Source organism: Drosophila navojoa, chromosome X (genome assembly GCF_054131105.1).
Source record: "Drosophila navojoa isolate 15081-1374.11 chromosome X, UAZ_NAV_1.0, whole genome shotgun sequence".
Classification (NCBI taxonomy): Eukaryota; Metazoa; Arthropoda; class Insecta; order Diptera; family Drosophilidae; genus Drosophila; species Drosophila navojoa.
The window spans coordinates 11,966,484-11,982,577 of record NC_142895.1 but is presented as its reverse complement, the minus strand read 5'-3'; the positions used below and the strand labels follow the sequence as shown (position 1 = coordinate 11,982,577).

Genomic DNA, 16,094 nt, shown 5'->3' with positions numbered 1-16,094 from the left:
CGACTAAAAGCTCTTTCTTTGGTATGAGGAGTTGATTCTAACTGAAATATCTCTCCATATGAAGGCTGATGGAGTTTGTATAGATTGATCGCTTCACCCAGTCTGCGTCTCTCTCACTCCCTCTCATTCTTTTTAAACTGCCCACTTTTTAAAGCTTTTCGCTCGTTTTCATGCTTTGGAACGGTTGAGAATCAAGTTGTTTTTTTTTTCGTTTTCATTTTTATTAATTTGATAAATTTTAATATTTATATATTATAATACATATGTATACATAAATAAATGTACGTGTGTATATATATATGATGAATTATGTTATGTACATATATATAAACATAAATACATGCAAATGTATGTTTATATATATTATACAATATTAGAATATACCTGCATTTAACATGCTTTCTGTCTGCATATATATATACACATATTTACTTGTATATACATAGGTATATTATAATATATACATATGTATATATATATATATATTCTCTAAACTGTATATTAAACTTAGGTTATGCCTACGCATTGTTTTCATTTAATTTCAATTTACTTTTAAAAAGCATTTTGTTTTTGTTTTCAACAGGTTTTTGCTAATTGAAAAATCAAATTTTCCAAAAGGGAATGAGATGTTACAATTGGTGTTGATTGGGCCTTCGAATGGGGCGTGGTAGTGGGCGTGGCTCAGCTGAGTTTCACAACAAAATTATAAATATATGTTCACATTTCTCTTATTTGTTTCGTTTCGTTATTTGTTTAGTTTTTGTGTTTTTTTTTTTTTTTTCTTGCTTTTTCATTATATAAATATTTCGTATTGCAAATATACAAAGATTTCTCTGACTGCCTAATGCACATCGATCGAGCCTAAAGAGCGTGCGAGAGGAAAGTGTATTAATAGCGTCTGTGTACATTGAAATTTTTTTATAGGGCATCAAGTACATCTGTGTGTATATATATGTGTGTGTATGTGGGTGTGTCTGTGTATTTGTGTGTTTGCTAGTGGATAAAGTGGATATTAAGTTGCGCGCATAACTTCAATAAAATATTTTTGCCTTTAACAACTTTAAATTAGATATTAAAAAAATAGATGTAAATATATATATAAATATATATATTTTAGCTAACGCTAGCCATTGAGTTGTTGTTGTTCTTGTTGCGGAAATCGTGTAAACGCATTCCGTTTGGCATTCAATCCGCACTCAGAGGAGATGCGTTGACCTTCTTGCCCGTTGCCGTGGCCGCAGCCGCAGCCGCAGCTGGAGGCGTGGGCAACGCCACGTCCGTCAGTTCATCATCTGGCACCAGTTGTAACCGCTGCTGCGGCTGGGGCTGCTGCTGCTGCTGCTCTTCTTGTACGTCTTGCTCATTCTGCAGCGGCTGTTCCTCGTTCAGATCCAAGTCCACATTGCCATCGCCCGCTGCATGCTGTACAGGCTCCATCGCTCCAGATCCTGCGCCAACGTCAGTTAAGCTGCCACTTGCTGGGCCAGCGTTATGCAGCGGCGGCGGCGTGCTGGACAGCATGGCCACTGGCGAGGCACTTGTTGTGGCTGCCGCAGCGCCATCGCCCATCCCTCGTTCCCGTTCGCCAGCAGCGGCTGCACCAATCCCATGACTCTCGTTGCTCGGCGTCATCGGCGAGTTGGGCAGCGGAGAGTCGAGCTGTTGCTGGCTGAACTCCTGGTTGGGGCTCTCCCGCGTAAACAGTCCCATTTTGGACTCAGCCTGGGCGCCCGTGCTGCCAATGGCCGCGCCCTCGCTGTCCGTGCTGCTGCTGATCAGCGAGTGGGCGACGGTGGGTGCAGCGGGCCCACTGACCAGATGCGGCGGCGCATGAAGGGGCACGTGCTGATGCTGATGGTGGGACTGCTGCTGATGCTGCTGCTGGGTCACGTGGTAGCGCGGTATGTCGGCCTTGCGCCACAGCGTAATCTCCTGCTGCTTGAAGTACCGCCGGTCCTCGGTGTCCATCAGCACCAGATTGAGGAAATACTTGACCGAGAACTTCTTGTTGATGTCCCGCATGGTCGGCGTTAGATTATAGCCAGCCAGGAATACTCGTATGGGTATGCTTTCGCCTTTCACCGGCGCCCCATCCATGATCTCGTACTTGGCAATCGTTTCGTTCTCGTTGAAGATGTTGGGGCCCGTGCCGGTCGTCTCTCTCTTGATGATCGCGATCTCCATGTGCTTGATCTTGATCCGGACGAGCAGAAAGTAGATTTTCCCAATGATTGTATCCTTCAGATGGTATTTGCTCTTGTTGTACTCGAATTCAATGTGCAGACAGTCCTCGATGCCAACTTCCATTTTGATGGGATTATTCATTTCTGGATAGCTGCAGAGCGTGTGCACCGCAATGTCCACCTCCCGCGTGATATCGCTAATCCTTCGCACAATTGTCGCCCGCAGAAAATAGCGCAGGCGCACATTGGAGCCGGCATAAACCTCGAACTGTTTCTCCACATTGGGAAAATCGAAGGGATAGCTGTTGTTCTGAATCAGATCGCCGGGGCGGGCTAACGCCTTCGCAAGGCACTTGAACTCATGATGATTACCCCGATCATAGAACAGTTCAATTTGTCCAATAAACTCGATCTTAATGCCCTGATGCTCCAGTTTGCTGCCGGGCTTCTTCAGCGTCACATTTACCTAAAATGCAAAGCGAAATAAATATACATATAAGTAATAATAATTAAAACGATGATACAATGGATATAATCACAAAATAACTTGCTACAATTTGCCTCTCTTAATCACAGCAGCTGCTTCAGCTGCTGATAACCGACTCGATGGGCGGCAACGGAACGGAAGCCACGCCTACCGCCTACAGCCTACAACGGTCGCTCTGCCTGCACCCACAATCAAGACTCGCTCGTGTATAGTCTGCAATATCTGCTTCCGCCTCCGCCTGCGCCTGTCCCTATGTCTCCGTCACTAGTGCTGCTTACCTTGCCGGAGACGGTTTCGCCATCGTAGAAGAGCAACATCTTTTCCACCTTGCCATCCTCGCCTTTGACCTCGGCAGTCTTCCTGTTCTCCGCTCCATCGAAAACAATTTCAATTTCGGCTGATTGGCCAAAGCCCAAGAAATTCATTATTGATAAATGTGTTTCGGCGGCGATTTTTTTTTTTTATTTTTATTAATTTATTTTTTCGTTTTATTTTTCTACACTTTGGTTACACTGCAAGAGCGCAGCAGCAGCAAGGTTGTAACTCTGTTATTTTGGAATGTTTTTGTTTGCTTGTACTTAAACGCTTTAATAGGCCCTAATTTCTTCTATATGTATATATATTTATTTATATATATACATATGCCCGTGTTTATATATTTGTATGTTATTTATTTTGCTTTTTGTTATAAAACTTTTATGTGTACGCTGCCTGCAACTGTAATTTATTGGGCGTTTTTATGTGTGTGTGTGTTTGTGTGCGACACCGTATGTGTATGTGTATGCATGCTTGTATGTGTGTGCTGGCTGATATTGGTGTGTCAAAAAAAAAATTGTCGGCGATTAATCGCAGAAAAAAGAACAACAAATACGGCAAATAAATGCAAATCGAAATATCGTTAACAAGCAACACTGTTAAAGCCGGCCTTTCAACAGTGTTGCTTTCAACGATATTTACTTTATGTTGCTGCTGCAGCCCTGGTAATTTGAATTTAAAATATTTATTTTTGTTCATCTGGATCAGAAGTCTTACAAATATAATTTTTAGTAAACAAATTTTTATTGAACGCACGTCGCTTATATTTAGACAAGAGCCCACTCACAGCGTCTACCAGGTCCCTGCATTTTAGGACACTGAGCCAGGCTCGACATGCAATTCCACAGAAAGTTCAAATAATGAAGACCCGTTTCGAAAATATTACGGGCTCCATTTACCGTATCTATATGACTTTTATCTGGAGACATACGCTTTGTAAACTTCTTCATAAGTATTCTCTGACGCAATTGCAACTGTCTGTTTTTACTAAAATAAAAGTATCCATGTGGTTGGATTGTTATATATACATAATTGTTCTGCTTACCATTTCAGGTCCTCACTGGCATCCTCATAGGCCTTTGACTTGGTTTTGGCAACAATCAGCTCCTGAGCCATTCCAATTAGTTTAAAAACAAACATAAGAGCCCGCATTCTGTAGACCTCCAACATTTCCAGGGACTATTGCAAGCAAACGGACAATTTACATAGATATCGATATATCGATAAATTGATATTTACCCGCGAGTTCAATTTGCTGTTCCGTTGCAAAAGCTTTTCGGCTAGTAATTTGTCATGTTTCAATCGTGCCGACATCTGATTCGTTTTTAATGTCTGCTGTCGCAGCCGTTGACGCAAGAAATGCAACTCCAACTTGAACTTGACCAGAGTATTATTCCGCTCGGACAACTGTAGCTTAAGGCCAACCAGTTGGCCGAGTATTGCCTGATGCTCGCTCCTCAGTTTGCAGCTCCTAGTCAGACGCTTGTTGGATATCTCGCCAGCATCCGAGATACATTTGATAAATTTATTGTTCAAAATCTTACGCTCCAGCAATATCAGTTCGTAGCAATTTATTTGCTGGACAGCTAAAATGATCTGTGAAGCAGTTTCATTTCAATATTAACACCAACTGATGATTTGATGATTGCACTTACCAACTTCTTCAATCTGGACGCCGTTTTGGTTACCTGGACGCAATCCTTGTTGAGGGATCGCCACGCCTCCAGCCAGTTACGCATCATACACTCCATGGGTACCAGCATTAGGGCCATGCATATATATGTATATATTAATTTATTACTATATCTTTCTTTGTGCTACGAACATTGAAAGTAAATTTTGTTTCAAACTTTGAATTTTTAACGACTTTCAAAATACTTTGGATTTGTGAGTAGTCTTAAAATCAAGGCCAATTTATAGTTCAAAATAGATTTGAAGTTGGTGCTTCCAAACTTTGGCAGATATTGTGAGCATGGATAGGGCAGTTTGTTCGTAGAGCTATAGATGGCACTCAAAATTAGTCGTTCACTTTTCAAACTGTAGTTTTAGCTTTACATAGATATATCTCATGGATCTTATGGTTAAATCTTGGATCAGTTCCGAGCTTAACCTTTAGATTCGCCACGCCCCTAGTAGGTGTAGCGGAAAAATCGGGATATGCTCCAAATACAAAGTAGCTTAACGTATAGTGATTTCTGTTATACAAGATATATATATAGTATATTCCGATTTGAAACGGATAGACAAACGAAACGGCGGACAGACATTGTATAAAACTAATATACTCTCTATACTCGTACTATGTGAAAGAGTACAAATTTAGATCCAAACAAGAAAAGAAAAACCTCGATGGATAGAAGAGCCCACAAATTATTATAATATATAGTCAGCATAGATTTGAGCTTTCCTTTATTTAAGTTTATGTTCAATACAAATATTGTTTCTTTACTTATAATATCAGAATAAGAAAGGCTGTGATAAAAAAAATATATATATTTTTTTATACATACATACATACTATTTTTTCAATTTTGTCACGATACAATTTTGGATGATATCAATATCAATATGTATATATACAGGGGTTACAAAATATTTATATATATGCGGGCGTATTTGAAGAACAGTTACGAGTCAATCCGTTCACACATAATAATACTAGGATACACACCTATACATAAATATATGTATATGTATATATATAGCTATAGATATAAGCATGAATCTCTTGTTGCTGGCATCGGGGTCGATGATCTCGGTGGTGTCTAGCGCACCTTGGACACGGGCTGCAGCAGCTGGGCCGTCCAGGCCTGGCGATTCGATGGGTCTTCGATTTGATTGCGCCCCAGGCACTTGCCCTGTGAGATGAGCTCGGCGAACTGGGCGACGATGGGATCCCGATTGCAGGAGGCGACGGCGGTGACGGTGTCCGCATGATTCACATAGTATGCAACAAATTTCATGTCCTCCAGGCTGCCATCGATGATGACCTCCTTGTAGCTGCCATAGCCCGCATACCGTATGCCCTTGCCGAAGAGCAGGGTGAAGAAGAAGGGCACCGCCTCCATTTTCTTGATGCTGCCGCACATGTTGATCGCCGCAATCCGGCCGTGGTACTGGGCCAGCTGGTAGTGTCCGATGTTGACGCGCGACTGGGCCAGCCCATAGATGTGGGCGTTGGCAATATCGCCGCCCACATAGACATCGGGCACGTTCGTCTCCAGAAAGTCGGTGACATCGATGGTGCCGTTCTCATTGACGCGCACACCGGAATCGACCAGGAATTCGGTGTTCGGCCTGGAGCCGGTGCCCATCACTAGTAGATCGCATGGTATGGTCGACTCGTCCAGCAGATCCACCTCGATCAGCTCGCCCTCCTCGTCGCCAATGATGTTCGTGATGCCGCTCTCCATCAGCATGGTCACATTGTTGTCCCGGAACAGCTTCAAGACACGGGCGCCAATCTCCTCGCCGAAGGCCGCCTTCAATGGGACGGTGTCGCGCCCGACTACCGTAACGCTGGCCACCTTCGAGACCAGCGCCGCGGCCACCTCCAACGATATGAAACTGGCGCCAAGGCAGACGACTCGCATCTGTGGCGTTACTAGCTTGAATAGGTCCTGGGCATCCTGAAAGTCGCGCACCGTCCTCACCATCTCCAGGTCGGCACCAGGAATGGGCGGCTTTACAGCCGTACCGCCGGTGGCTATGTAGATCTTATCATACTTCACCACATACCCATTGGAGCAGTGAAGCTCCTTCTGTGAGGTGACCAGCTTCTCGGCGCTGACGCCCTGCCACACCTCGATGTTGTTATCCTTGTAGAACTGCTCATCACGGAACTGTATGCTAGCGATGGGTATGCCCACCACCTTGCACACCTTGACGCGATCGTACGGCAAATAGGGTTCGCGGCACACCAGGATCAGGCGGCCGGTGAAGCCCTCCTGGCGCAGCGTCTCCACGCAAACGGCACCCGATGGCCCGCCGCCGACAACAATATAGCAGCGTTCGTCCTTGGGATTACGCTTGGCCATGCTCTTCAGACGCTTGGACTTCTCCAGATCGGTGCGCTTCATGCGCACCATCACCTGGCCCTCGTCGCTGACGTTCACCTTGTAGCAGGGCAGCGAATCGAGGCCGGGAAAGTCCTCAATGTCGCCCGTCTCCAGATTGAAGCAGGCGCCATGCCACGGACAACGGATGCGCCCCATGCCCAGTGCGCCGGTGTGCATCGGTGCCCCATAATGGGTGCACTTGGAGCCAATGGCATGGAGTTTGCCACGCTGCTTCACCAGCAGCACGCTGGTATCCTCATCAAAGTCCACCTGCTTCATGCTATTCTCGGCCACCTCGCTGGCCTTGCAGACGGCCACCGCCTCGGTGTACTCCGATTCTTTCTCCACATCGCTGACGGCGAACATCTTCTCGCACTTGGATTGATAGGAGCCGGCGGCACCTGTGAAACAGATTAGCAATCAATTTGTATTCTCTGTAATGGCAGCGTGGGCAAGGGCGTGGCGAGGGCGTGGCGACGGTTTAGTGTTACGGCTTAACGAGTTTGACGAAATCAACAACATTTAATATGACTTTTTCCCGTTTTCCCAATTGCTTTTCTTTTTTTTGTGCGGGTTTTCTTCTTGTTTTTGTTTTTGTCTTTTTTTTGTAATTTTATTTTTATAGATCAACTTAAATATTCGAGAGAGAAAGTGTCGCCTGCTGCTTCGGCTGGCATAGAAAGCAGCCGCCCAGGTGAACAGGTGAGCAGGTGAGCAGGTGAACAGGTGAACAGGTGTCTGTCAGTTGTTAATATGTCGTCACTGCATTCAGAACTCTATGCAACGCTGCTCTGCCTGTCGCTGCTGCTGGCCGCAGCTGCCGCAGGAGACAAGCAGGAGCAGCAGCAGCAGCAGGAGCAGGAGCAGCAGCAGCAGCTGGAGCTAAAGCTGAGCACGCTGCGTGGACACAAGCAGCTGCTGCAGGCGGAGATTGCCCGTCTGTATATGGGCGCATATACGCCGGAGATGCCGCTGCTGGTGGAGGAGCTGCAGCAGCGTCAGCTAGACATACAACGGCAAATCGACAAGCTGGAGGGCAAGGCCCAGCAGCAGGATGCACAGCAGCTGGCGCTCAATCTGGCAGCCGACTTTGAGTTTCTGCAGCACAAACTGAACGAGCTCAAACTTCAACTGGATGCCATGCAGGCCAACAGCAGCAGGAGCAGCAGCACCACCAGTAGAACCACCAGTAGAACCACTACCAGCAGCACCACCACCAAAGACGATCTAACTCGCGAGGTGACGCCCAGCAGCACGCCTCGAGCGCCAGTTGGCTCGTACTTCTTTACGCCGCTGATGGCCATGCCGGAGTCTGGACCCAGCAGTGGCATCGCCACGCCCTCGCTCATCAAGCGGGTGCTGGCCATGCTGCGACCCAATGCAGCCAGCGCGAACTCCTCCAGCCCAGCCAGCTTGCTGCGTGGCAGCCAATGGCCAGAGTCAACGAACAAGGAGAAGCAGCAGAAGCAGAAGCAGGAGCAGCAGCAGAAGCAGCAGCAGCAGGAGAAGCAGCAGGAGAAGCAGCACGAGAAGCAGCAGCAGCAGCAGGAGAAGCAGCAGCAGCAGAAGCAGAAGCAGCAGCAGCAGCAGCAGAAGCAGCAGCAGCAGCAGCAGAAGCAGCAGCAGGAGAAGCAGGAGAAGCAGCAGCAGCAGGAGAAGCAGCAGCAGCAGGAGAAGCAGCAGCAGCAGGAGAAGCAGCAGCAGCAGGAGAAGCATCAGCAGCAGCTGCACAGTGCGGAGGAGCTGCTCGCGGAGCTAAAGCTGCAGCGCCGATTCCTGGACGATGCCATTAAGCGCATGGAGCTGGTGTCCGTCAAGCGGAGCAACAAGTTCTAATTGGAATCACATAAGATTACCATTACCATAGCTATAAGTTGAAATTTTTTTTTTGTCTGCATGCGTTTTTTTTTCATCACTCAATAAAACTATATTTTGAACCACTTATGGAACCACTTTGACTTACAAGTTGGAACTAGCTGTGGAACTAGTTCCGTGCTACTACAAATCTACGGCGGAACTAGCTAAGAACCTATACCGTATAGGTATACCACTATTGGTATACGTGAACTAGAAGCTCTCTATAGAGCTATCCACGGAACAATGTTGGAACCACAACTGGGAATGTAGAACTAGGAACTAAGCAGACATTAGTTTTGGAAACAGTCAAGAAGACGGCTCATACCAGTTGGAACTAAAAGATCTATGAAAACAGTATATTCTATTCTATATTGCTGCATTAGACTATTTGGAACCAGTTTTTGAACCACTTGGGAACAAATATTGAGAGGTTCGCTGAAGATGTTGAAAGAGAACTGAAAAAATGGAACAATACTTTTGTTGGGGGGTACAAAATTGGAACTAAATTATGGAACTAGTTCAGCTTGAACTAAATTGAGATAAATTGAAGAAATGTACTCAAATAATATTTTCATTGAAAATTCAACAGTGTTTTCAGCGAACCGGAACAAGTTCCTAATCGCAAAGCTTTTCATTCAACAATATATATGGGCTCTACAACGGTTAGAACAATAGATCGACAGGATTCGACTGGACGCTATTGAAACTTTCAACTCCATCAAACGAAGTGAGTTTTATGATTTCAATTTGATTTCTTCGCTGATTAACAAGATGATTTGCAAATTTTTCAAGTGCCAGACATGGGTTTACTGATAAGAACTGAACAATTACCAGTGTTAGATAAAAAATTGGACGTGCCGCATGTGAACCGAACTGCTACATGTGTATGTATGCATGTAGTTGTCGAGGCTGATCGGAATGATGATTATTTGCATAATAGAATCCGCCGTAAAGCAAATCGAAAGGGCTTTCACTTTTTTTGGGCCGTCTTTTATAATGGATTTTGCAATGAGCACAGATAAATCGATATGTCTTCAAGGGCAAAGCAAAGTTAAAAATGCGCTGCGTCATGTTGGCATGTAAAGACGCCTATGTATTTCCATGTCGAGCCAAATAATCAATAGGGCGGAGCCCAAAACTGGATGACGGCTAACAATGTGACAAGCAAGCGACGATGACTTATAGCCTAGGCAATTGAAATGGTTATTGGAAAGGCATTAGAGGGGTATAGCTGAATAATGAACAGAGATTGACCTACAGATCTGGGTAGATCTGAATATGTATATGGATAAAGATATAGCTGGGCGATATACATATATATGTGGATAGAATTAAATTCAATTGGAGCTTAAGTCCGAGCGTCGAAGCTATATTAATCTCTAAATATCAGAAAAAAATCAAGCTAAAGCAAAATTTATCATTCAAGATTTAAAGCTAAAAAAATCCCCACTCGAATTCATCGTAACAATTATCTAACTTGGATTATCTATCTTGGATTTTTAAAGGAGCTAGAACTAGAACTAGTTGTAAAGTTCTTGAGCTGAAGCCAACAAAATAAACCTAATTAAACCAAACTATTTCTACGGGACTACCTAGGACAATTGGGCTATAATAATTATGTGATAAATAGCAGCTGGCGTGCCTATACATACATATATAAAACATCTAGTAAAAGGTCTATAGACCTTAGAGGTTTATAGGCGTGCCTACAGCACATTTAAAATTCATAATTACCGATTACTTTCAATTACTTTAATCGATCCTGAGCTTTGTATGTAATATTTTATAGAGCTGCCTTGAAAAATTGATATATCTCATCAAAATTGAACTTTGATCGATAAGAAAAACTGTAAGTTTGGGTTTGTGAGCAGGTAAAAATAACCTTTAATTAATTCCAGTTTTTTTTTTTTTTTTTTAATATTCAACTCAATCGAAAATTCCAAATGTGCGTCATGAGAGTTTGGGTTCGACTAGCAGATGCCCTAACTGTGGTTAGAGGAAAATGGGGTACTACTATTGGTATATCAGAGATATAGCTAAAAGTATATCTATATATTTATATATATTCTCATTCTTAGACATATTGATGAGTCGAATCGATCTAAACAGATGCGCACCTGTTTTTAGTACTACCATGCTTACCTGTTGCATGAGTAAGCAAAAAAACTGTATGCCTGTTTTATATACATTTTATGAGTATATTCATAAGAAAAACAAACCAAATGACGTCATGAGTTTAAAGTAAAATAAAATAGGAAAAAAAAAACCCGAAATGCAAGGGAAAAGAACAAGTTAATGAATCAGAGCTCAGCAAGAAATCGTAATAAGTTAGTGTAATTAACATGAGTAGAGCGTGAATTCAGAGTAAAATCACACACACACACACACACACAGAAACACGTCTTGGCCTTGTCATACATATGCTCAAAACAATTGTAATAGTAAATGTATAAAAACAAAACAAAACCAAACAAAACTATGCAAAATGTGTTTCTGTTTCTTGGTCTTAGCCTGGTTTACCCACAAGCAACAATCCGTTTGACGGCTTTTTCAGCTGTTTTTGTTGCTGCTGTTATTGTTATGAAGTCTATAAAAAAACAGAAAAAAAGCCACTCGAAAGCTTAAATTCGAGATAAACAAAAATTGCCGCCGTTCCAGCGTAAACCGAGAGATATCTATGCTGAGTGGGCAGATGAAGAACGACTGGTGCCAAGCAGAACTATTTAACAGAGCTCTCTCACACTCTCTCTCTCTCTCTCTTCCGACTAGCCGGTGCTCTTTCACTACTATTGATTCATAATTAAACAATTGCCGATTGGAAAATGGAAAATTTGATTGCGTGTCGAAGAGCAATTAGAGACGATTAGAAAGGTAAACGAAACTCATTACGAGACGAGAGAGAGAGAGACAAAGAAATAGAAATGATAAAGTTATGATATATATGTTGATATATACATACATGTATATATAGACATACATATATACATAAACATATGTAGATACACTTCTGGAATAGGAAGCAAACGCTCTTTCCCCCTCATTCTCTCTCCTTCTCCCTCTCGCGCTCTCGCTCGCAGTTTCACATTTCTTTTCATGGAGCAAAGCTCTAAACATAATCGATCATTGCGGAATATATGTATATGTATGTTGATATTTACAAATATAAACACATATATCTCATTTCGTTCTCCCGCTCTCTCATTCTCAGACTCACATAACTTTCCACGGAACAAAGCCTAGCTCTAGTTATAATTGATCAGTTCAGGGATTCGTGCAGTTGTCTTTTGTCGGCTAGTTTGCTTTAAATTCGTTCTTCAGCCTGATAATACCTGAATTGTGATCCGGATTGGGCGTAATTTTGCCAGTAGTTTTGTATTCCTTACAGAGCATGGAACCCATTGTGTGTATTTGTTTATAATTCGAATATTTCGGTGTGTTCTCCAAGCACTTCAAATGCCTTAATCTACACAGAAGATAATAGTAACGGTAAAGAATCTGATCAAAACTTCGATAATCTATAATATGTACATACCTATGTGTTGCCAATGAATATTGAATTGGTTTCTTTAGCGTATGCGCTAGGCGATAACTGTTTGGTAACCTGAAATAGAAAAATTGAACAGAATGTAAAATTAGTTATTTTTTTAATTTTTTAATTTTTTTTTTTTTCAAATTTGTTTACTTAGTAAATTATCAAAAGTGCATCAAACAAAATCACAAAAAAAAAATTTAATTAAAAAATATCTCTCTTGATGAACTGTTCATGTAGAGCATGCACTCTTCGCTCATTGCGGCGCATCTCTAGAAAGAGTGTGTCAGTAACTGTTTTCTTCGATTACGACATATTGCCGCCCGCTCTCCTGCTCTCGCGCTCCCACACTCTCCCATTCACGCCGTCTTAGAGCACTTGCGCACGCTCTCTCACTCACTCTCTCGCCAGACGTTCGGCTTTTTTCCGTTCACAAACCAAAACAGAAAAGAACAAAAAAAAAGGCGAAAAAAAACTGTAACGTTTATGGCAAAGAATGTGTAAAACAAACCCGGCACAGCAGACAGATGCAACAGGTAACAAAAGCGAAAGACGTAAACGCGCTCCCGTGGACAGAATCTTGCGTCGCCTTAACACACGCACTGGACGAATCTACGGGCTTTTCTTATTACTACTATTACGATTATTTGCTTTATGGAGAACAGGCACGTCCGTGCTCTGCGAGCTGCGAATCGAGTATGCGGCACAAACAAATACAAATTTTTTTAGTATGTAGAAATAGCGACTTCGATAGTAAGCGACGCGACGCCGTCGAGCGTTTACATGTGTATTGATTGTGCTGCCGCCGTACATGCACACACACACACACACACACACACAGCTGTGCGTGTGTATGAGACATTTGGTTTTGGTCAAAATTGGAGCCCATACAAGCGGCGAAGCAAACGCTTCGACCTTGTCGCCGCTCTCCACGCAACAACAACAACAACAGCAACAACAATAAGAACAAGCACATTGCACAGGCAACAAGCGGTTAATACGCCCCTTCGCCCTACCCTACCCGCCACAGCCCAGCATTTACCGGTTTGGAGCAACAGCAACCACAGCGACCGCAGCAATTGCCAATTAAGTGAGAACCACAACAGCCAGGTGTTTAGCCTTCAAGTGATTTGGCCATATCAACGTTAGTCAGCGTTCACTGTAGCGAGCAATTTGTAAGCTATGCGTAAACTACTTAGCCTAGCGTATCTAATAAACAAAAGACAAATGCAACAAATAATTAATTATCAAATGCAATCACCAATTAATTACAAGTACTCTAACAACTTAGTCAACGTAATGTAGATTTCTGCAAGCTTAGCTGTTTGTCTTAATGATCTTTCACTGTCTTCGTCATAGAACATTTACTGGTTCATTCATCTCTCTATCTCTCTCCCTCTGCTTTTAACGAATTTACACTATTCATATAAATGTGTATGTATGTATGTATTTAAAGCAGTTTGTCAATCTGACTGCCAATTTTAATTAACATTAAACTAAGTGCTGTTAGCTGATTTAATTCGTTTTGCTTTTGTTTGAGGCATTTGTGGGTTTTTTTATTTTGTGCATTCAGTCGGCACGTCGCTGATAAGGCGGCTTTACGAAATAAGTATGAGGAATATGCGCAAGTCAATGGTATTCGTAATTATCTATACAAATAAATACAACATGTGCATTATTTAATATATGTAGTTGTTGCTACTGACTTACATGTTTTTTGTTAAGCATATTAGTGGCCAACGTTTGTTTACATATGTCCAGAGCTTTTCTTGTTGTTTGTTAATTATCGGTAGAAAATGAATAAATCGAATTACAGCAATAACATCGATAATTGAGCACACCAGCTGTTCAATTCTGTTAAGTTAACAGCAGCATGTCGATAGTACACAATCTATGCGACAGATGGCGCATCAACATTCAAAGGCGCCAAATTCAAAAAGTAGCTTTTGCACTAATATCAAGCTAATTCAACTAGAGCACAAATATGTATATATGTATATATATATACAGCTATATACAAATTGATTAAATTAAGCTTTAATGTACGTTATACGCGAGGTTAGCTGTGAAAAGTGTGCTGCCACACAGATTTTGCTTCTTCAACAACTTGCCATTGCCTTTGGCTATGCGTTTGCTAAACAATAAACAAGCGAATTAATTAAAATTAATTGATATTATTATTGCAACTATTTGTAAGTGCTGCTAATATATTGTACAAAGGTCAGCCGCATGTCCACCAACATTATTCCATATATTATTATAATGTCAATGATTAATTGATTAATACTTCTGATTAAAATTGCGGTTTATTGTAGTCCTAATCTAAATATGTATATATATTAATAGGTGATCTACATATGTATGTATATATATACTATATACATATATATAGAGGTATATACATATGTACATTAAGCAGTTGTTATTTGTTTACAACTGGCTCCACGCGTTGCCCAAGTGATTGCCGTGTGCCGATTACAGATGTTGATTTCCACACACACACACACACACACACGCACACATACACGCAGAGCGCCAATTCATGGAGCCATGCAACAACTGAATCTCTCTAGATTAGGTTCAAAGGTCACAGCCTGACACACACACACACACACGTAGATAGAGAGCGGCTCCCTGCCAGGCCATTCTCTTACTTTTATTAACATGATTTCTATTCACGTTTCAATTTTCTTCGCTTTTTTTTCGGCTGCTGGTGCATTGTCCCCAATTGCGTGGCAACTCTGGCCAAGGTCGCGCTTGGAGACGGGGCGACAACCTTTCGCAGTTCAAATGCCTAATTCACAGTTAGGTGCTGGCAGCCAAGTACCGATATATTATATATGTATATATTATATTGTGTGTGTGTGTGTGAGTGTGTGGATGTGGGTGTGTGTGTGCATATTTTTTTGCACTGCATGTGCGCTGCGTAGCTCTGTTCCGTTAGGCACAATTTCGTTTGTCTGCTTCTTCTGCGTCCTCTTCTTCGTGCTGTTGCTCTTTTTTCTTTGGGGAACATGTTGACCTTGGAAGCGTGCACCGTGGTACAAGAGTGGCACATATGTACATACATATCTATGTAAATGTAGTTACTTTGCTGTATGTATATGTTGTATAGATACAAGTTTTAAAATAAGTTTATAGCGTTAACAACTTAGTTTATGATATATAAAAATCGAAATTTTTACTATAAAAAATTGTCTGAAATTGTTCAATAGTTGTTTGATGTTAACCAAATTTAAATAAAAATAAAATTAAACTACATAAATTGTATATGTGTATGTGTATGTGTGCATACATAATATTCATAAAATTATTTGTTGCTCAGAATTAAAAAATAATAATAATAATAAATAAATAATTATACGAACAAATGTGACTAATATAATCATTTTTTTGTCATGCTAGAAACTTTATAAGCTATAAAATTGTTGCATATTTTCAAAGTTTATTCTGCAAATTCAATTGACGCTTTTGTGCCACTGTGCAATGGCTCTTGCAGTTCATTGGCAGCTGCCTAACATGGCTTACGCATCCTGGCCATGAACTTCAGTCTTCCCTCTATCTCTCTTTCCCTTCATCTATCTATCTCTCTCTCTCTCTTTCTCTCTCTTTCGTCTCGCAGCAGCCAAATGTGTGTCTATGCTCGTTGGCGGCATTTTCTGTGG

General features: G+C 42.0%; 4 protein-coding genes across 7 annotated transcripts; 1 reads left to right on the top strand and 3 right to left on the bottom strand.

Annotated features, from left to right (window-relative positions):
• Nucleotides 1–479: 479 nt before the first annotated feature.
• Vps26 (vacuolar protein sorting 26) lies at nt 480–3,481 on the bottom strand. The gene is made up of 2 exons (XM_018109382.3): nt 2,949–3,481; nt 480–2,649 (listed from the first exon to the last, which is right to left on the bottom strand). The coding sequence occupies exons 1-2, from the start codon at nt 3,093–3,095 to the stop codon at nt 1,186–1,188; spliced, it is 1,611 nt and encodes a 536-aa protein (XP_017964871.1). The 5' UTR covers nt 3,096–3,481; the 3' UTR covers nt 480–1,185.
• Nucleotides 3,482–3,711: 230 nt separating this feature from the next.
• On the bottom strand, nt 3,712–4,906 carry LOC108657006 (uncharacterized). Its single transcript, XM_018109450.3, has 4 exons — nt 4,641–4,906; nt 4,225–4,581; nt 4,031–4,164; nt 3,712–3,972 (listed from the first exon to the last, which is right to left on the bottom strand). Exons 1-4 carry the CDS (start codon nt 4,755–4,757, stop codon nt 3,753–3,755), a joined length of 828 nt encoding a protein of 275 aa, XP_017964939.2. The 5' UTR covers nt 4,758–4,906; the 3' UTR covers nt 3,712–3,752.
• A 459-nt stretch (nt 4,907–5,365) lies between these two features.
• LOC108656951 (apoptosis-inducing factor 3) lies at nt 5,366–14,266 on the bottom strand. Of its 4 annotated transcripts, none has more exons than XM_030388572.2 (4): nt 14,140–14,266; nt 12,433–12,501; nt 12,230–12,363; nt 5,366–7,444 (listed from the first exon to the last, which is right to left on the bottom strand). In XM_030388572.2, coding segments are annotated over exons 1-4 (1,899 nt in total). In that variant the 5' UTR covers nt 14,142–14,266; the 3' UTR covers nt 5,366–5,750. The 4 variants fall into 4 exon arrangements, with proteins under 4 accessions (XP_030244432.1, XP_089121104.1, XP_030244431.1 ...); XM_089264978.1 differs by lacking the exon at nt 14,140–14,266 and adding an exon at nt 12,941–13,174; XM_030388571.2 differs by lacking the exons at nt 12,230–12,363; nt 12,433–12,501; nt 14,140–14,266 and adding an exon at nt 11,425–11,571.
• On the top strand, nt 7,469–8,981 carry LOC115564349 (uncharacterized). The gene has a single exon (XM_089264980.1). The coding sequence runs from the start codon at nt 7,797–7,799 to the stop codon at nt 8,877–8,879; it is 1,083 nt and encodes a 360-aa protein (XP_089121106.1). The 5' UTR covers nt 7,469–7,796; the 3' UTR covers nt 8,880–8,981.
• Nucleotides 14,267–16,094: the final 1,828 nt, after the last annotated feature.